Source organism: Bufo gargarizans, chromosome 2, assembly GCF_014858855.1.
Source record: "Bufo gargarizans isolate SCDJY-AF-19 chromosome 2, ASM1485885v1, whole genome shotgun sequence".
NCBI lineage: Eukaryota > Metazoa > Chordata > Amphibia > Anura > Bufonidae > Bufo > Bufo gargarizans.
Window position 1 is genome coordinate 486,462,159 of NC_058081.1, and position 22,395 is coordinate 486,484,553.

Here is a 22,395-nt window from a genome sequence, read left to right on the forward strand (position 1 = left end):
GTTCGGATCTTTCAGCTGAATCGGTTCATTTGAATCAGCTCATTCAAATGAACCGATTCATGAATCGGATCTTCGGTTCACTTCATGAGCCGGCAGAGGCAAGTGAACTGAAGATCAATGCGCATGCTCATCGAATCTTCGGTTCACTTGCTGAGTCGGCTCTCAAGTGAACCGAAGGTCAGGAGGCTCCTGGCAAACACAGCTCTGCTGCAGTGAGCAGACTGTGATGTAGTGCTTATAGTTGTTGCAGGGACTCAGATAATTGTCTGAGAGTTTTAGTTAATAGAATCGTGTCACCGAGTCCCTACCAGACTTCCTGCTCTGCTACAGCATGTAGCAGAGCTGTGTGTGTACAGGGTGCATGCAGCAGTGTAGCATCATGCTACACTGCTGCATGCACCCTGTACACACACAGCTCTGCTACATGTGCTACATGCTAGATCAATGCCCCCCCTTCCCCCGGACGGACTTACTTACAGGGAGCCGCAGAGCAGGGAGCCTGGCAGGGACTCGGTGACTCACGGTTCTTTTAACTCAAAAGAATCAAATGAGTCTCTGACTCATTCGATTCTTTTAACTAATAGACTCAGACGATTCTCTGAGTCCCTGCGACTCCCCCTGTGCTGGGAGTCAGTGCTGCGGCCTCTGATTGGTTGGAGGGCGGGGAGGGGGCGGGGCTAGCGTCCACTGGCTGCCTCTGATTGGTTGGAGGGCGGGGCTATTACACTGCTACTGCTGCCTCTATGCTGATCTGACTGAGCCGTTTCATATCGGATCGGCTCAGTCAGAGGAACCGACTCTTCCGGATCAGTGAACTGAATCGGTTCAAAAGAACGATTCGTTCATGATCCGGACATCACTAGTTAAGAGCCGTGCCGCCCCTGAAGAAGAGAGAAGGAGCCGACCACCCCTAGACTGACGAGCCCCCCCTGGACAACGAGCAGGACCCTAAGTATCCATTAATCCCCCCACTATCCCACCAACGCTATAAACCCCCCACTATCCCACTAACGCAATACCCCAATTCATAACCCCTTCCATACCCCCCATTATTAACCCCTGCCATACCCTCATTCCCTCCCTGGTCATTCCCCTGGTCCATACCCTCATTCCCTTGGTTCCCCTGGTCCATACCCTCATTCCCTTGGTCCCCCTGGTAACCCTTGCCATACCCTCATTCCCTTGGTTCCCCTGGTAACCCTCCCTCATTCCCTTGGTCCCCCTGGTAACCCTTGCCATACCCTCATTCCCTTGGTTCCCCTGGTAACCCTCCCTCATTCCCTTGGTTCCCCTGGTAACCCTTGCCATACCCTCATTCCCTTGGTTATCACCCCTGCATTGGTTTGTGGTCTGCTTTACCCCAGCACGACCACCGTTAACCCTCGTCGTGCCCCCTAGGGATAGAATATTAGTCAGGTGGGTGGGCTATTATACCTGTATGTGTGTACTGTATAGTTAGGTGTGGGTGGAATTTGGGAACGTGTAGTGTAGTTAAGTATTGTATGACTAGTGCTGTATTGTTACTGTATTGTGTGCGTAGTGTCAGATGTTAATAAATACTGTTACTTGTACCCTTTGTGTAGTGTGTACTTGTTAGCGGTAGTAAGTAAGGCGCATGCAGCTAGTATAGTGATCCGTGTAAGGCATAGCGAAGATATTGTGTATTTATTATATAAAGGCATAAATAGGCGGAGTCATCACTAGACGGCTCCTCCTATTTAGGAATATTAATTATCGATATTCGCATAATATTGGTGATTAATATTCCCCCTTTACATGCTCTTTTTCAAGCTTGAAAAAGACCACACAGGTCGAAACATCGCATTTTTGCTGGTGAATAAACCTTTGGATATACGAGGCTGGAGAGTGCTGCGGTTTTCTTTACAAGTGTATCTATATTTGGGGGAGCTCAGGACTGACTCCCGACACGGCTGGCACCACCAAATTAAGGAACGATATTTACCCTTTTTTCCATTGTGCTGCTACACTTTCCTTTTTACAAGTTACTATCCTCAAAATAGGTCATCAATAGTGTTGATCGCGAATATTCTAATCGTGAATTTTTATTGCGAATATTGGCACTTCGAGAATTCGCAAAGATGTAGAATATAGTGCTATATATTCGTAATTGCGAATATTCTAGATTTTCTGTTCATCAGTAACCTCCGTTCTTGCTTGTGGGCCAATGAGAAGGCTGCAATATCTTTGTCAGAGCTTAGCAACATCCCTAGCAACCAATAGGAAAGTTGCCTACCCCTTACTATATAAGAACCTCCCCAGCAGCCATTTTCGGCTGTTTTTTTGCAGTTCTGAGAGACAGAGCAGTGACATTACTGTGCTCTGTGCTTTCATCTGGATCCTATTCCTTATCCAATTACATTTAGATAGTTAGTTAGCTCATATATATATAATGCAGATAGTTAGTGGGAGATAGTCAGTGTAGGTTAGATAGTGATATAGTGTAGCTGATAGGGTCCAGTGCAGGGTGTTAGGTAGCGTGATAGGAATTACTATTTCTCTGCTGGCCATACATACATGCTACAGACACAGTGCTGTGATGTCACAACAATACTTAGTGCGTCAATCAGTAATATCTACTCAGACCTGATAAAATGTGAAGTTGCATGTATTGCGCAAAAAATATGAGACTCATTAGTGCCGATTTGCGCAATCGTGAAAATAATGACTGAATATCATGAATTCTAGAATTCGCTAATTTATTGTGAATATTATGCAAAAAATTTGCGAAATATTGCAAAAACTAATATTGCCTATGCCGCTCATCACTAGTCATTAATATCAGATGTAATTACACCTGCTCACCACTGTGGATGTGACGCAGGGTGTCGGACCCCTGAGTACAGGTCATCAATAAAAATAACTTAACACCCCTTTAACAAAATGCATTTGAGTAGCAGTGTTGCCACAGGGGCCCTTAGGCACTGCTCTAATGCCCCAATGATTATTCTGGCACTGATCTCTGGGTACTGATTTCTGTGTCACAGATGGGTATAACCAATATGAATATATGACAAGTCTATATGTTAACTAGCAAAGCTACCCCCACATCTGTGGTTCTCAGATTGGAGTTCAGGAATTGAATTATACTCCTCTCTGGAATGTGGGTCTATAGCTCTTCATGTATGTTTCCTCTCCTTCTAAATGAGGCATACATATATAAACAGCACATTTTAAAACAAAAAATATTGGTAAGTGTAAGTGTGACGTTCTAGCTATAATGTCCCCTTGTACTAAATACATATATAAATACACAATGTAATTAAATGCTACAAATATACAAATTGTATGTATTATACACCCCTGACATGAATAGTGAGTAAAATAAATAGACACTGTCCAGCACCCCCAATGCATGTTTCTTACCAGCTTCAGTCTGGGATCCAATTTTTTTTGGGGATGCTTATGCTAGGACCATTTTTCCTTTTTAGGTTTCTAAAACTCATATGTGCCCTATTATTTTACCAATGTTTATATATTCCCAGAAAGCCGATTCCAACAAACACCAGTATTTTTTTAAATCATGTTCTTCATTCAGCTGTTGCTTCTACCACTAACTTAGTTAAGTGGATTTGCAATATAAAAACTTACCTCAATCCTATTCAACAACCAAGACTGTTAGGGTCCATTCACACGTCCGCAAAATGGGTCTGCATCCGTTCCGCAACTTTGCGGAACGGGTGCAGACCTATTAATTTTCAATGGGGCCGGAATGTGCTGTCCGCATTCGCATTTGCGGATCCGCACTTCTGCATCCGTGCTTCCGGGCCAATTGAAAATGAATTGGTCTGCACCCGTTCCGCAAAATTGCATAATGAATGTGGACCCATTTTGGGGACATGTGAATGGACCCTTAACATGGTCTTCTAGTCATTTTAAAGGTTGTACTATTGTTGGCCACTATTTTCTTTATTTTAATAATATGCATTATGGCTTCTATTTTGAAACTCTCAACTTATTAACCTCCTTCCAGAAGTAGCCAACCTACATTTGTGGGCCTCAAATATAGTCCCAAACTTCTTCCAAGGGTCTTGCAATAAAATTAAACCTCTCAATTAAAGTACTGGAATGCCACAAACAGACCATGGGCAATAATTTTTTCTGTTCTTCTTATTGTTGGCTGTCTAATCACAATTTTGTATAACTGATAAAACCTCTTTGAGATGACCATCCCAATTGCGTTGAAAAATAGTATTCTAGAAGTGTGGTCCTCTCATGGGAGGTGACCAGAATATGTATAATATGATGGAACTGGAAATCTGGTCTACTTGAAAGAATGGTCTTCTCAAATAGGTGGTCCCATGGAGATCACTGTATTTACCTAAAAATCTTATCAATAAAACTACGAATCTTGGTTAGTTCTACACTTGCCTTATCAAGAACTTGAAAGAACACAGATCCTCCTGCACTGAGAAAAGGTGATAACCATGAGTGCCCACAACACATGAAACGAAACAATGAAAGTCGATGACTGAAATAAGAAGAATGACATGAGAAAGAATTGAAATGACCTTGAACAATGACATGACACAGAAATTTTACTACATGGGAATAAGGTAAGGGGAATGATAAATATAAAAATGTAGGCAGTTACATGAAAACATGAAAAAACGGAATTAACTTCTTATCTATTAACCATTTGAAGACCAATCCAATTGTGACCACAGGATCTTTTTCATTTTTGCAGCACCACTTTCCTTCAGTGATACCTTTTTATTTTTATGTTTATGTAGCTTATATAGTTTAGGCCTTGTTTTTCAGGGGTCAAGTTGTAATTTTTTTACTGTAGAGTTAAAGTTAACATTTAATGTATACTAATTTCTTATAATGGCAGAATGAATGAAAAAAATAATGATGTCAGTTATTTAAAAAAAAATTATGCCATTTACCTTAATTGACAAAATAACTTTAGTCTGGGCACTAATTGTAGTGACAAATGGGTTAATCACAGCTGTCCTCCAGCATCCGATGTACTCCTCCTAGTCGTTATTGCATACATACAGTACAGACCAAACGTTTGGACACACCTTCTCATTTAAAGAGTTTTCTTTATTTTCATGACTATGAAAATTGTAGATTCACACTGAAGGCATCAAAACTATGAATTAACACACGTGGAATTATATACATAACAAAAAAGTGTGAAACAACTGAAAATATGTCATATTCTAGGTTCTTCAAAGTAACCACCTTTTGCTTTGATTACTGCTTTGCACACTCTTGGCATTCTCTTGATGAGCTTCAAGAGGTAGTCACCTGAAATGGTTTTCACTTCACAGGTGTGCCCTGTCAGGTCTAATAAGTGGGATTTTTTGCCTTATAAATGGGGTTGGGACCATCAGTTGCGTTGTGGAGAAGTCAGATGGATACACAGGTGATAGTCCTACTGAATAGACTGTTAGAATTTGTATTATGGCAAGAAAAAAGCAGCTAAGTAAAGAAAAACGAATGGCCATCATTACTTTAAGAAATGAAGGTCCCAAAATTGGGAAAACTTTGAAAGTGTCCCCAAGTGCAGTCACAAAAACCATCAAGCGCTACAAAGAAACTAGCTCACATGCGGACCGCCCCAGGAAAGGAAGACCAAGAGTCACCTCTGCTGCGGAGGATAAGTTCATCCAAGTCACCAGCCTCAGAAATCGCAGGTTAACAGCAGCTTAGATTAGAGACCAGGTCAATGCCACACAGAGTTCTAGCAGCAGATACATCTCTAGAACAACTGTTAAGAGGAGACTGTGTGAATCAGGCCTTCATGGTAGAATATCTGCTGAGTCCAAATGTGAGATCTTTGGTTCCAACCACCGTGTCTTTGTGCAACGCAGAAAAGGTGAACGGATGGACTCTACATGCCTGGTTCCCACCGTGAAGCATGGAGGAGGAGGTGTGATGGTGTGGGGGTGCTTTGCTGGTGACACTGTTGGGGATTTATTCAAAATTGAAGGCATACTGAACCAGCATGGCTACCACAGCATCTTGCAGCGGCATGCTATTCCATCCGGTTTGCATTTAGTTGGACCATCATTTATTTTTCAACAGGACAATGACCCCAAACACACCTCCAGGCTGTGTAAGGGCTATTTGACCATGAAGGAGAGTGATGGGGTGCTGCGCCAGATGACCTGGCCTCCACAGTCACCGGACCTGAACCCAATCGAGATGGTTTGGGGTGAGCTGGACCGCAGAGTGAAGGCAAAAGGGCCAACAAGTGCTAAGCATCTCTGGGAACTCCTTCAAGACTGTTGGAAGACCATTTCAGGTGACTACCTCTTGAAGCTCATCAAGAGAATGCCAAGAGTGTGCAAAGCAGTAATCAAAGCAAAATAATATGACATATTTTCAGTTGTTTCACACTTTTTTTGTTATTTATATTATTCCACATGTGTTAATTCATAGTTTTGATGCCTTCAGTGTGACTCTACAATTTTCATAGTCATGAAAATAAAGAAAACTCTTTGAATGAGATGGTGTGTCCAAACTTTTGGTCTGTACTGTATATGTAAGGATGATATGATTGTATGCAATTCTGCAAAAAAGGGTTAAAGACTATTTCTGCCTAAAATGTAAGAAATCTCCCATCTTCTGATGTCCTCTTTTATGAAATTGCCAAAACTTCTACTTAACCATCCCATGGTTATATTTCTCTTCTTCTTGATTTCCAAGATTAACAAGATGTCTGCCATTGAAACAAGCACTTGTTTGTTGTCACTGAGTTTTGCAAGACTCCTAAATGACAATTCTATTTTAACATTCAGCAGTATGTAGGTGGCTGATGTATCAATGCAATGCCAGGCAGATTGGACATTGAGATATCATACATGCGGAAGCCCTTGAGGTAGCCATTAAATGTGGTCACTTTTTAGCAGAAATATTTATCTTAGAAATATTGGAATAGTTTTTAAACTTTGCAAAAGAATACATCTCAAGGTTTTTCTGATAAAGGTGAAAATCTAAAGAGGGCAAACGGGGAAATTTCCAACGGTGTTCTACCACCTGGTTCTTCACAATTTCCCAAAGAACTTCCCAGATACTCCAAGCATCATTAAATATGTTGTCAACATTAGCAAAGTCCACCAACAATTATCTAAGGTTTATATCCAGCTTAATTTAGCCTTCAATTACATACAGTTATTGGGTGTGATCTTGGTTTTGATTTAAGGTGGAAACACTAAAACTTCTCTAGAGAAATCTCCTTCTTTAAAAAGTTGGAAAGTGGAGCTATAGTTACTGTATATTAGAATGCTAAGTGACAATTTTATTCTGTAATATTCATCTTTACTTCCATTCAGCTCCAGGTATAAGATACTACTTAATAAAGGAAATAACATACATAATGTTTCTTCATAAACTATAAACACGCGTCCAACCTCATGCACTTCTTTCGGTACATTATCAATTCAATACAACTATTGCTTGATATAAAAGATACAAATAAATTGTTTAAGTGATCCAATTGTGTCTGATCTGGAATAGGCATATAACTCATGTTTTCTACAGTACAAACCTTTGGTAGAGATGCTCGAGATCCAGAACTTTGAGTAGTCATGGTCAGCACTGTAGTGATGCCAAGACCAACTCTGGCAGGGGCTGCATCCATGTTGATCCAGAAGGACACCCAAGAGAGAATGACAATAAGCAAGCTGGGAATGTACATTTGAATTAGATAATAACCCATCTGTCTTTCCAAGTGGAAGCGAGCTTCAATACAAGTGAATTTTCCTTGGATTTAAAAAAAGAATGAGGTTAGGAAATTGGTTTAGAGAATTTACCACTAAGTAAGGGTTAAATGCTCAGTTAGAGAAATATTGGTGAACCTTTACATGTTTGTGATAAAAATTATTGTACTAATTGTAGTCTTTGACTTCAACAATAGACTAAAAGGGGTTGTCCAGTTTCTACAACCTTCAACTGTGATTGCAAGCAGCCCCACAGACAAGATAACTATGTTCGATTTGGCTAAAATAAGTAGTTCCTAGTAGAGATGAGTGAATCAATTCATAAGATTGTAGTAGGGTCCTCCACCTACAATGAGGTGTCCACAGAGGACACTTTCAGAGAGCGGCACATTAACATTCCCTGCACCAGCAGTGGAAGTAGAGCCCATTTGTTTGCACTACTATTTGGAGTAGCAGTACAGGCGCAAGACTGTCACGACCGGGCGAGATGTCTGGCCATGTCAATCAAATGGCAGAGGGAACATCCTCAGCTTTGGGCACACGCTGTCACAGGTGCAGAACCTTGAATGACGAGACAAATTTAATTCTTATGAATCGATTCTCTCATCTCTAGTCCCAAGCTTAAAACAATTGTATAAGTGAGAAAGTCCCAGCAGCCGCTGTTTAGTCTCAGTAGACTTTTATTTTTCAATTGTTGAAAAAGGCTAGGATGGGCCAAAACGCATCCTATATTCTTTTTGTTGAATAAATTGAAATAAAAGTCTACTGAGACTACACAGCGGCTGCTGGGATCTTCTTTACAATATACGTTGGATCTATCCCTTCCTGCTGCAGCTCTACAAGTGGTCGAGTGCTGAGCAACTTTCTTATGGTTGTCTGTGAGAATGTCAGGAGCGTTCTTTGTTACATGTAAATGACAAATGTTTTTCGCAGATTCAAAAAATCTGATTTCTATAGAAAGTCTTGAATCCTATGCAATTCGTTCATAGCTTATTATAGTCAAACATATGTGGAAAGACTATTTTTTGGATACATCAGTCGATTCTGCCCTTCAATACAACTGTATATAAAAAGCAATTTAACTGCAGTCAATAGCGGAAATCTATTACTGTATGTCTATCTATATGCTTAATCCACAAAATGCAAACACGAGCACATCAGGAACCTTCCCTTACTTAAATGATAAAAGAAAGGAGTTTTATGAATGTTTCTCCATGACCTAAAGAGGTTGCCCAGTGTAGAAAGCCCAATTTCATACACCTTTTTAGAGATTTCTAAGTTAATATTGGGGACTTATATATTCTTGTATCTTCATTGATTAGCCACCTTAGCAAATGGTTACAAAAAAGATCTCTCTTGTTCTGAAGAACCTGTCATGTCCTACATTAATAAGTCAAATCATCTAGTTGCTAGGTTTCCCCATAGATTACAGCAGAGGATACTTTGTGATCACATTATTTTCAAAGGATCCTTATAATTTGTTGGGATTGTCAAATCATAAAGGGGTATCCATTTAGGAACACCATCTTTTTCGATACACCACAAATTGGGATTCATCCCTCTCCCTAAAAATTACCCCTGTATGATTTTTTTTGGGTTAAACACACACCTGCTGCCACCCCCCAAAAAACTAAACAAACAGGTGACGGATACTGATTCCCCTTTTTTTAACTATACATTACATTTCCTAGCAAAGTATCACAATTTCCCTACCACCAAGTTTTATTTCTAGAATTGTCCACTAGCGTTAGTGCCCCAAGATTACAAGGTCTAGGATCTAACAGAACCCTTATTTGGCAAATCTTGGTGATACTATCAATCCCTTCCTCCCAAAATTTTCATTGGACTCACAGAGCATAATGTAAAAAAAAATGTAATACTTTTTATGTACATTTCTTTGGGTGGACAGAATTGGGTAGTTTACCTCACACTTTTGCCCTTCCAAACAAAAAAAATACAAATAGATGCCTACCTAACGGATCCAGCAAATGGAAACACTAAGCACATACTAAAAATGTGGTGTCAAAACACGCTCAGGAAAAACTGAAAGAAAAACAAATATGTATTCTTACAGGTGTTACATAATTGTTTTTTCTTTCAGTTCAACAAATACAATATGTAGCACTAGTAACCATAAAAATGTGATACGTCTGTCAGCGTATAATCGTTGATAGTGGGGATGAGGGTGACAGGGTACTTCCCTCCATATATGCTGGGAGAGTCCAGTTACCAAACTTTTGTGGGATACTGTGTTTAGGGAATTTAAATGTATCTCTGGCCTAGATCTTTCTCCCGTTCCTGGATTTTTTTTGGGTCTTAAACAAATAGCAGACTTTGCTAGAACGCTACAAGGTCACTTCCTTCTAGATACTATGATCACTAGGAAGTAGAAAACCAGATCTTCCTTTTCAGCTGCAGAACTTTTGGCACATGTGGACTTCTACGAATTGAAAAAAGCTGTTGCATACAGAGTAGGACCCTCTACTCAGTTTAAATATCATTGTTGTGGACTTCCTCTCCATTTGACTTGTAAAGTCCAAGACATACCCGGACATACCCATAATTTCACCCAGGCAGCCCCCTGATGTTAGCATCAGAGCATTTCATGCTCCGATGCTTTCCCTTGCGCAAGGATCGCGCAGGGCAAGGGCTCTTTTATTTACAATCACACACTGCCGGGCGGAGGCTTCCACCCAGCAGTGTGTTCGGTGACGTCACCGGCTCTTATGGGCAAGCTTAAGCGCTGCCCTAGCTGTTTTACAGGTTAGGGCAGCACTAAAGCCGCCCATCAGTGACATCACAGGGCTCACTGCTGGGCGGAAGCCTCCGCCTGGAAGCCCCATGGAGAGCCTGGTATGTCACCGGAACTCCACAAAATGCCTTTGCCCCTGAGTTCATGCTCTGATGCTCTTGTTAGGGGTGCTGCCTGGGTGGAAATGGGGATATTTCCGGGTTCAGCTCTGAACCAGGACAACCCCTTTAATGTACTTTATTGCCTGGCCTGTTTACCATATGACTTTAGACTCAACATTTATTACTATCAGATATTTCTCAGATCTTAAAGGGGTTGTCCGCTTTTTACTGTTGATCTATCCTCAGCATAGGTCATCAATATTAGATTGGGGTGTCGGATGATCAGCTGTTTGAAGAGAAGGCAGCGCTCATAAGAGAGATGCTTTCTCTGCTCTGTTTACCTGCTCGCTGGAGAAATTGCAGTGGTGAACAAGTGTAATTACAAGTATACCATCCCCATTCACTTCTATGGGACAGCTCCTTCCTATGTACTTGAACAGACAGAGCTGTCCCATAGAAGTGAATGGGGATACCATACTTGTAATTACACCAGCTGATCCCGACATCCCCACTAATCAAATATTGATGACCTAGGTCATCAATAGTAAAAAGCGGACAACGCTTTTAAAGCATTGCTAGTGTCTGCAATCTTCCTCCCATTTTTCTTTGCATGTACTTACTTGGGTGTGTAAAGGGCCCTTTACACTGCTTGATGTTTGGGCAGATTATCGTTAACAAGCTTTCATATGGACAATCGCGATAATCTGCCTGTGTAAAGGTTTTTTTTTTTTTTTAATCTCCATATTTTATTTATAATACAAAAATACATATCAGCATGACATTTATAATATAGATCATCCCCAACCCGCCCCAACCCCCCCCCCCCCCCTCCCAGCCTTGCAGGAAAGAAAAAAAAAAAAAAAAAAAAAAAAATTTAATTAATTAATTAAACCGTAACCCACTCTTCCCACAGACCAATCCATTTTAAGTAGGCTCCTCTTTGTTTGTACAAAATCTTCTCGTAGTTTTTCACCTTCTCAACCAGAGCCATCCAGTTACCGCAATCTGGAATGGTGGAGCTAAACCACAATCTAGCAACAATAAGCCTGGCCAGGAACATAACCTTAATCAGTAATTGGCGATTTATGGGCTGATAGTTAACCTCCGATAGGTCTCCCAGGACCCATATCCTGGGGGACAAAGGAACAAGCATATTCAGTTTGCAAGCCAAGGTGGTCTGGACTGATCTCCAATAACTACCCATCATCGGGCAATCCCAGAACAGATGTAGGTGATCTGCCCCGGGGTCGCCACAGCGTGGGCAATCAGAGGAGGTCCTAAGTCCTCTTCTATATAACCACATAGGTGTCACATATATTTTGTGCAGAATGTTAAATTGTACAACAGTGTGATTAAAATTGTGTGAAACATATTTTAAGCTTTCCCCTATAGTCTCCCAATCTGGGGGACCCACCTCTGAAAGTAACAAAGACCAGGACTTCTGTCCTGGAGAAAGAAGACCCATAAAAAAGTGTTTCATTAAGTGTCTATAACAATATGACATTTTGATTTTTGTAGCAGTTTTCTTAATAATAAGATTGTGTAAAAATTCAGGAGAATCTATAGAAAGAAGGTGACTATTCAAAGTGCTAGAAAGTGCAAACCTCAATTGGAAATATGCATACCAAGCCACCTCACCCATATCTGCCCTCTGCCCTATTTCCATTGAGGACAGAATTTGTCCACCACTAACCACCTGATGTAAATACTGAACTTTCTTCGTCCTCCAATACTGGCAGCACTTCAAGTCCCTTATATTCACAAGCTTTAGGTTATGCCACAATGGGGTGCAAATAAGCGATGCCTCAACTCCACACCAGCTCCTGATGACCCGCCAGGTCTTTATAGCCATTCTGCAAAAAAGTGTATACCCGATCTGTGAATTTAATAGATAGTCGGACTCCAATACAGTAAAGAAATCCGTAAAGCCTGAGTCTTTCACCACTCTATTGCAGAAATGGCTATTCTCCCAATCACTAAAAAGGCAAAGCTGAGAGGCCATGAAGTAGCCCCTAAAGTAAGGGAGGTTAAGGCCTCCCTGACTATAGGGCATAGAGAAGTAGAGCGCCTTCAGTCTGACGCGCTTCCTCCCCCACAGTAGATCGTTAAGCATCCGCTCAATTAGTCTAAAGTACTTATCTGCGATCCATACAGGCGAGTTGCGCAGGACATAAAGAACCTGGGGCAGTACTACCATTTTGATTAAAGAAATTCTATCAGCTCTCGTATGCAGAATTTTTTGCCATATCTTGGATTTGGCCCTCAGCTTTATCAGCAGGGGAATCAAGTTAAGTTGTAAATATTCCAAAGGTTTGGCAGAAACTGAAATCCCCAGGTACTTTATTGATTCAGAGACAGTTAGCTGATCATCCCAATTACCTCGCAGCTCGTCTATAGGAAGGAGAGCAGTCTTCTCCCAATTGATCTCTAGGCCAGACGGAGCAGAAAAAAAACAAACCAAATCCATTATACGGGGGAGAGTAGTTTCTGTTTGCTGGAGGAAAATCAAAATATTGTAGGAAGGTGTCCCTAATTCCTTCTGAATCTGTTATAGTTTCCCCTGCTATATTACGGATCGAAACAATAGACTGATTTTTCTTGCCTTGTTGTGAAATTATCCTAGCCAGCAACCTGCCGGGGCGTCCAGACTCCGAAAAATATTTTAAACCCTTGAAAAATACTCTATGAGTAGCTTTCTCTGTTATGTATTTATCCAAGGAACAGCTGGCCTTCTGCATCTCCTCCCTATTATACTCAGTAGGTTGGGCGATAAAACGCTCGCTTGCGCCTGCTACAGCCCTGGTCAATTCCTCCTCTTTTTTTTTTAAATGTTCTCTTTGCTGCAGCAATCTCGCTTATGAAGACCCCCCTCAGATATGCTTTCAGGGCATCCCATACTATGTTGATGTTAGCAGAGGGGCGATTCACTTCCCAAAAAAAGGATATCAATGATTTAGTGGACTGTAAATTATCCATAATAGAAAACCAATATGGGTTCAACTTAAATCCTAGCCCCCTATTATCCTTGTTCTTCCCAATACAAACCTCAATCAATACCGGTGAGTGATCCGAGATTGTTCTTACACCATATCGTATCTTACGGATATTGCAGAGATTATTCTCATTGGTAAATGCTAAATCAATTCTGGACATAGCTCTGCCGCCCCTGCTAACACAAGAGTATACTCGCTTGCCTCCGCCAAGATGTTCCCATATATCCACCAGTCCAACTTCCCGGCAGAATTGTGGCAGCGGGGAGGCAGATAGATTCCTCCCACATTCTGCATCTAATGTAAATCTGTCTTTCTTGGGGTCCATCACTGCATTAAAGTCCCCCATCAAAACTAGCCGGCATTCTGATCTCCCTTCAAAAAAGAGTATTAGCTGGACCAATGGGTACATTGAAAAGGGCGGAGGTATATAAAAAAAAGCGAGAATATAGCTATGGCCATACAGCTTGCCATGCAAAAAAATAAATCTACCCTGGTCATCTATATAGGATTTAATAAGGATAAAGTCCACAGAGTTATGGATCAAAACTGAAACACCCCTAGAAGAGCTACTAAAAGTGGAGTGATAGGACTGCAAATGCCATCCCGTTGTCAAACGGGACACGGTTTCTTTGGTAAGATGGGTTTCTACCATGCAGATAATTGCTGGAAGATATCGTTTAAGTGCATCCATAATGGCTTGCCTTTTTACCCTTTCACCGAGCCCTCTGATATTCCAGGTTACAATCCGAGTAGACATCCTTCACTGTGCATAAAGAAAAAAAAAAAAAAAAAAAAAAAAAAAAAAAAAAAACCTCCCCGAACCTGCAAGGTGGGTTCCCGCCCGCCCATCCCGCTCCCCTCTCCATTGATCCGCCCGATCTGGTCAGCGAACCTCTAAACCCCCGGCCGTTCTCCCTTGCCCTGGCCCCTCCCTTCCATAATAATATCCGTTTTCTCCAGCTGTTCTGACGCTTGTTGTGCTTTTTTCCTTTTTTCCTTTCTTTCTCTCTGAACAGGATTGAGCAGTTCCCTTATGGATCACTCTTGGATCGCTGGATGCTATAGCAAATGTTTAATATCATTGGGCGCCTGTGTAAAGGTGCCGCCAATTACCCAATGAATGAGTGAAAAGTTTGTTCATTGGGTAATAGGATCATTCGTGCAGTCACCTAAATCATTGTTTGCCGGCAATAGATCGTACTGTCTAAACAGCACTCTGCTGCTGGCAAACAATGATTCTGTATGGGGACAAGCAATGGCATAAGCAATGGCATTAGCAATGGCTCCTCCCCATACTGTGGAGAAGATCGCTGCATGTAAATTCAGCTTTCTCCTCCACTGATGAGCAAGTAATTCTCAGAAAGAAACACTTCCTTCCCAACAATCGCTTCCTACATTGAGACATATAAAGGGGCCTTAAGTCACTTGTATTATTGTTTCTAAAAACTTTGTATAAAAATGGATATTTAAAAAATAAATAAAAAATATGCAGTCTGAATGGATTCAAAATTATTGAAACACTACTAGACACAGGCCAATTTGGGAACATAGTAATTCGACCCACCGACTTGTTAAATGACATGGTGTATTGTCTTACCAGTATTGTAGTGTTTAGTACAATAGCGTAGATCCTTCTCTTCTTTCAAGATAAACTGTGGCAAGGTGAGTCCGTCTGCTACCTGCACGGCACCCACCTCCTCCCACTCAAATATAAGATCATTCATAGTGTAACCAACTGTGTAGAGATAAATTTGTTTCAGATGTAGTTGTGTCAAACATGATGCAAACAGAAGACTGAATCATTTGTATTTCTCCATGAGCATTTTGCTTTGCCTATTTTTTGGAAATCTTCAGTGAAACATGAATATCAGCTGTTCTGCTTGGAGAACATTACACCTTATAGTCCACTTAATTCCTGTAAAGTCAAATAATAGTCACATAACTAAAACTATTAATTAATCCCTTATTGACCACCAATACCTTTTGTATGGCGGTCACTAAGCTGCCTTAGGCCCCTTTCACACGGGCGAGAATTCCGCACGGGTGCAATGCGTGAGGCGAACGCATTGCACCCACACTGATTCCGGACTCATTCCCTTCAATGGGGCTATGTAGATGAGCAGTGATTTTTTCATGCATCACTTGTGCGTTGCGTGTAAATCGCAGCATGTTCTATATTCTGAATGGGGCTGTGTAAAAATCGCAAGCATTTGCAAGCAAGTGCGGATGCGGTGTGATTTTTACGCATGGTTGCTAGTAGATGATAGGGATGAGCAACCCCGGACCCCATTAAAGTCTAGTCACTGTATTATTTTCCCCTTATGACATTGTTATAAGGGAAAATAATAGCATTCTTAATGCAGAATGCTTAGTAAAATGTGCGTTGAGCGGTTAAAAAATAAATAAATTATTAACTTACCTCATCCACTAGATCGCACAGCCAGCATCGTCTTCTTTCTTCTTCTTTCAGGACCTGCAAAAGGACCGTTGATGACGTAATCACGTGGTGAGCGCGGTGACGTTAGGGCAGGTCCTTCTGAATGAAGATAGAAAAACCTTCTATCTTCATGAAGTCATCAAAGGTCCTTTTACAGGTCCTGAAAGAAGAAGAAAGAAGACGATGCCGGCTGTGCGATCTAGTGGATGAGGTGAGTTAATTTTTTATTGGTTTTGGGATGTGACAATGCAAAAAGATTTTCTCTTTAAAAAAAAAATAAGTTTTTATTGCTCAAAAGTAGAATAACAAAAAAAAAAAAGTATCTGGTGTCACTGTAATCATACTGACCCAGAGAATAAAGTTATTATGTTATTTATGCCGAAAAATGAACGCCGCAAACGTAAAAACTCAGTATTGCTGTTCTTTTCCATCTCCCTCCCAGAAAGAGTTAATAGAAGTTAATCAGTAAGTTATGTCTAGCCCAAAATGGTGCCATTAAAATCTATAACTTGTCCTGCAAAAAAAAGCCCTCAAACGGCTATATAGACAGAAAAAGAAAACATTTCGGGTCCATTCACACATCCGCAATTTCATTCCACATTTTGCGGAATAGAATTGCGGACCCATTCAAATCCACAAAACACACACGGACGTGTGAATGGACTTTGTCATCTTGGAAAGCGACAATAAAAAAAAAAAAAGAAGCTTGGTCAATAAGGCCCAAAACAGCCTGGTCATTTAAGGCTACTTTCACACTAGCGTTTTGATTTTCCGCTTGTGAGATCTGTTCAGGGCTCTCAAAAGCGGTCCAAAACCAATCAGTTTTCACCTAATGCATTTTGTTTCAGTCACCATTCCGCTCTGGAGGCCTGACGAAGCGGAGCCAAATTGATCCATCCTGGCACACAATGCAAGTCAATGGGGACGGACCTGTTTTCTCTGACACAATCTGGCACAATAGATCCATCCCCCATTGACTTTCATAGGTGTTCAAGACGGATCCGTCATGGCTATAGAAACAATAATACAACCGACACCAGATGTTTTCATCGGCGCATGGGGAAAAGCAGCGGCGGCCGGGGACCAGGAGCGACGCAGGTGCCGAGAAGCAAGGTAAGTATATTGTGTGTGAGGGGCCCAGGTATTTCAAGGCTTGGATAACCCCTTTAATGTAAACCAGGGTCTTAAAGTGGCCATACAAGTTTGCTGTCGCCCACATGCTCCTTTGGCCAGCAGCTATTCTTTCTGATTAGTGTTGATTGAGCATGCTCAGCCGAACACCAGTTCGGCTCAAGCATCTCGATGCTCGGCACATGGCGGTACTTGACCGAGTACCGCATGTGCTCGAGTGCAATGCTCGAGTCTCCTCTCCACATGTTTCTTGGCTGCTGCGCAGCTAATAAACGTGCAGGTAAGTACTGCCCTCACTCTAATGCCATAGCCATGTTGGTTACTGGCATTACAGTGATGGGCTGGCCGGAACGCGTTGAGTGCTATATAGCACCCGGTGACGCGTCTTCAGCTCAGTCTTAGTCAGGGAGAGCTGAGCATAGGAAGGGACAGACAGTGTAAGGGAGTGTTATTGAAAGATTTTTATTTGAAAAACATTTCAGACACCTAAAAGTCCTTTTAAGGACTATTGTGTGTGACAGCAGCAATATATGTTGCGCAACCTGCGCTAAAATGCTCAGTCTTAGGGAGAGCTGTGTATTGGAAGGGACAGACAGTGTATGGAGTGTTATTGGAAGATTTTTATTAGAAACTGGCCGCTGCAGACAGTTAAATTATCTGCGCCACATCTCCTGTGTAAAGTGTGCGCATCCCTAAAATATCAGTGACATCCAGTGTACTTTTTCCGTAGACGGTGTCTGCTGCAGACAGTTAAATTATCTGCACCACATCTCCTGTGTAAAGTGTGCGCATCCCAAAAATATCTAACATCCAGTGTACTTTTTCCGTAGACGGTGTCTGCTATGGACTTAGTAACATTAGCTGTGCCACATCTCCAGTGTAAAGTGTGCGCATCCAAAAAATATATGACATCCAGTGTACTTTTCCCGTAGACGGTGTCCGCTTCTGACAGTGACCTTATCAGGGCCACATCTGCAGTGTAACGTGTGCGCTTCAAAAATGTATCTGTGACATACAGTGTACTTTATTGCATAGACGCTGCGGACAGTGACATTACCGGTGGTACCTCTCCTGTATAACATTTCCTCATCCCAAACACCTGTGACATTCCCTGTAATTTTTCATTAGCCGCTGGTGACAGCATTGATATTATCTGTGGGATATCTCCTGTGTGATGTTTCCACATCCAAAATATCTTTTAGAATTTTGGATGTGGAAACACTTCCTGTCACACGCTACTGTACGTGTGACAGACTTTCAATCATATGTAACATTTAATATGAAGAAGGGCGAGCAGTAAGGGATGGGGCAGTGGCTGTGATGCTGATGGTGCACGCAGAGGCTGTGGCCCTGGGCATGGTGAAACTGTGTCTGCTGCCAGAGCACAAGATAATAATCTTAATCAGGTTATCTAGAGTCACCAAAGCGGCAGCAGGCCCTCGCCCATAATGTTTTAGATGGTCACATCAGCACGCCCTTGTTCCAAATGGTTTTAAGGGTCACCAGCAGGCCATCAATCATAATTTTTCAAGGCTGTGTATGATGCCTCCTTTATGTGTAACAAAGGGTGTATTGGAGTGCCGGTTCCTTGTAATTTTTGGCAGCCCTTTCACTTAGGGCAGGCATGTCCAAAGTGCGGCCCTCCAGCTGTTGCAAAACTACAACTCCCAGCATGCCTGGATAGATTACAGCTATTAGGGCATGCTGGGAGTTGTAGTTTTGAAACAGCTGGAGGGCCGCAGTTTGGACATCCCTGACTTAGGGCATAGGCTTTATGAGTGTAGGAGTCCCACTACATAAACAATTGTACCACAATGTGAATGAGGCCCTCCTTTATGTGATATACAGGTTGTATCGGAGTGCCTCTTCCTTGTAATTTTTGGCAGCACTTTATATACAAGTAAATATACAGGAAAGAATGTTTCCTAACAATTTTTCCTCTAAAATCGATTTTATTCATTGGTTTGGTGCATATTATTGTCAGTCTGTAAAAGTGGCGTACTACTCGGACAACATTGTTCCCAGCAGCAACCTGGGAGTCCAAGATGCATCCAGACATCCTCCCCATGCTGTTCCCGAACCATTTCAGTGGTGTTTCCATCATTTTCTGACCTTTTCCTATGAACCATGCACCCTCCCCTCTTCAAAGCAGGGGGTGCCTGGTTTAATGCTCGGGTTCTCCCATTCACTTCCATTATACTCGGGTGCTCGATAAACACTATTTCTGACCTCCCCATACATATACATTCATGGTTTGTCTGAGGATGTATGTGTTCTGAATAGAGAGACACTGGAGTAAACTATTTCTAGAAACCCCCAGCAGCGGCTTATCGCTCCTAAGAAAAAAACAACTGGGCATGTGCATGTAAAATTTCAGTAGATTCAGTTATTTTTTCCCCTGACTTGCACCACGTAGGAAGAGTTGGCACACCACCATACACTTAAGATTGTTGTCTGAACTCATAAAAATCATCATGACCTTTGTTTAATGTGTATGGCCTCCTTTAGAATCAATTTTAACTTACAACTCTCCAGTTGCATGATGCAGGTTTGGACATCCATTGGAAAATTTTTCAGGTCCATGGGGCAAGCCAAAGTCAAAGTTAAACTGCAAAAAAAATTATAATATTGATATATTATGGGACCATGCGCAACAAGCAATTTTACCCATCCCACCCATTATATAGATCAGTTCAAGGCAGGACACTGATTCAGTAGCTGTTCCTGAGGAAAGGTCATCAATATTAAAATCCCAGAAACTCCTTTAAAAAACACTTTGCTGGCAATGTAGAATAGTTTACATTGGCTGCACACAAATCTGAGACTACAAATCTGCAGCATTTAAAGCATACCTCCAATTATAAAACATATTTTCCGAAATGAGCAGTGCATGTGAATATAATAAACTTTATAATATAGCTCATTAAAAAAAGACTTTTTTTCTGACAAATTGCTCTCTGTTGCTTTTAATACTGAAGTCTATAGACGGTCCTGCTACAGATAAGAGGCTGAATGAAGGGACGCAGGAGGAAAGCAACCTGAAAAGCCTGGGTATGAGGATAATTCTTTAATAAGATATTTTACAACGTTTGTTATATTCACCTGTACTATTAATCTGTAGGAAAAAAAATGCTAATTCTACCTACAAATGTTGGTCTTGCTTCTTGCACAATTGAAGTTATATTTTGACTTACCGAATGCTGTAAAGTACATTGCCATTTTTAAAGATCCTTAGCAGTTTGTTGTCTGTGGTAATTTCATGGAAATTTGCCCCCTTTTCGTTGGCAAAGAACAGATCTGGCTTCCAGATAGAGTCCAACATAGAGGGGTCCAAATCTAAAGAGTCATCTGGGTATTCACTATAAGCCAATCGGGGGTCATTCCATTGTTGACGCAGGAATATATTTAATCTGTAATCCTAGAATAAAATGAAAAATGAAATAATACAGTAAATGATAATGGTGCTACCATACAAGTGAAATGTCATTTCTTAAATTAAAAAAATTGCAAACTGAATATAATATTCCTCATGAGATCATCAACAATGCATAAATCACTGCTTTTTTAAAAAAAAATTTAGGCCTTTTACAATTTTTGTCAAAAAAGGATATGTAGCTTTTCTCAACATGAAAAAAAAAAAAAAGAATTGGGCATGTTAAAATCCAACTGTCCAAGCCATCTCTTAGCTCAGATGAATGCAATAATATCTTTCACTTAGTAATCCATTGCTTTAATCTGGAAAAAAATACTTTTAAACTATATGCAAATAAGCAGTTAGGTGCACTGAGGGTGTTCCAAAGCCACTCTGTGCACCCTTGCCCCTCCTATTCCCTTTGCCAGTCCCTCCCTCTCCTTCTTGATAGACATGGCCAGGTTCCTGCATAGTCATCTTTTCTTGTCTTTTCAATCAAGAAAGAGATGGAAGGCCTGGTAGAGGAAGCAGGAAGACCAAGGGTACACACAGTGGCTTGGACCCGTCCTCAGTGCACTTAAATGCTCATTTGCATATGGATCAAAGGTAATTTTAATCCAGAATGAAGAATGGAGCACGGAAAGGAGCAGAGCTTGGATGCAACCAGGGCAATGGTGACACCCTCAGCACCAAAGGCCCAACTGGCATATTAAGAAAAAGTATCATATAACTCAGGAACAGAGCCTCGGATCAACAAAAGTAAAACAGCGTTTTAATCAGGTGAACGAAGTTTAGCAGTTTGATAGGGAGGATGCGGGTGACATATTCCCTTTAACCACCTCCCGACCGCTGTACGCACCGATGCGTCCGGGAGGTGGTTGATTTGTTCCTCCTGGACGCATCGGCGCGTCATCTCGCGAGACGCGAGATTACGTCACAGCCGGCCCGCATTTCGATGCGCATTTCGATGCGCATTTCGAAGCACAGTATTTCGTCAGCAGCCTGCCGGCCACGATCATTGGCTGGCAGGCTGCTGATTTTTAAAAAATCCAATCAGCAGCCATTTAACCCCACATATTAGTAAATATGATGGGGTTATATGGCTGCTGTGCTCCTCTGCTCCTTCTTTTGGTCGGTTGGTTCCAGCAGAGGAGCAGAGGAGCACACATCACTGTGAGTACCCACTACACCACACTTAGCCCCCAGATCACCCCAATTAACCCTTTGATCACCCCTTTGATCGCCCCTGTCAATCACTAGTGAAAGGAAAAAAGTGATCAGTGCAAACTGTCACTTTTTTTTTCCACTGGTATTGACCGTTAGGTTTCAGTATAGTTTAGGCCCCTTGGTTAGGTAGTTTAGGGATCGGTTAGCGCCCAGCCCACCGCACCGCAGTCCGTTATTCGCTGATTAGCGTATCGCTAATCAGCATTTGTACTTTTATAGTATCTGGAAGTGATCAAAACTGATCACGGTCAGATCTATAATAGTACTAGTGTCACTTTAGTTCTCCCTCCACCCAAAACGCAGTGTTTGCCCGATCAGGCCTGATCGGTCGCCCACACGTGCGTACACCCACGCCCGCCCCACCGCAGTGACAAAAAAAAATTTTTTTTTTTGATCGCTGCACATTCACTTTACACGCACTGCGGCGATAAAAAAATCAGTTTTGATATTTTTTATCAACCGCAGCAGCCTCCGGTACTTCGCTAGCCTCCCATTTGTAAGACAGGCTTGCTTTTTTTTTCTTGGGTAGTCTCAGGGAATACCCCGAAATTTAGTTGCCCACATGTCTAACAGGGGGTATTCTTCTGAAGAGGCCTACAGGCTTCTGACCCAGTCGGATGAGGAGTGGGAACCCTCATCTGATGAATCCAG

At 41.7% G+C, this 22,395-nt stretch overlaps 1 protein-coding gene across 1 annotated transcript in view; it reads right to left on the minus strand.

Annotated features, from left to right (window-relative positions):
* The window catches only part of GLRA1 (glycine receptor alpha 1), a 118,660-nt gene that overhangs the window by 28,990 nt on the left and 67,275 nt on the right, over positions 1-22,395 (minus strand). The window contains exons 4-7 of the mRNA XM_044277458.1: positions 20,300-20,523; positions 19,631-19,713; positions 15,135-15,272; positions 7,520-7,734 (exon numbers count right to left, since the gene is read on the minus strand). Of these exons, the coding sequence (XP_044133393.1) occupies positions 7,520-7,734; positions 15,135-15,272; positions 19,631-19,713; positions 20,300-20,523 (660 nt within the window). The remainder of the gene's footprint in view (positions 1-7,519; positions 7,735-15,134; positions 15,273-19,630; positions 19,714-20,299; positions 20,524-22,395) is intronic.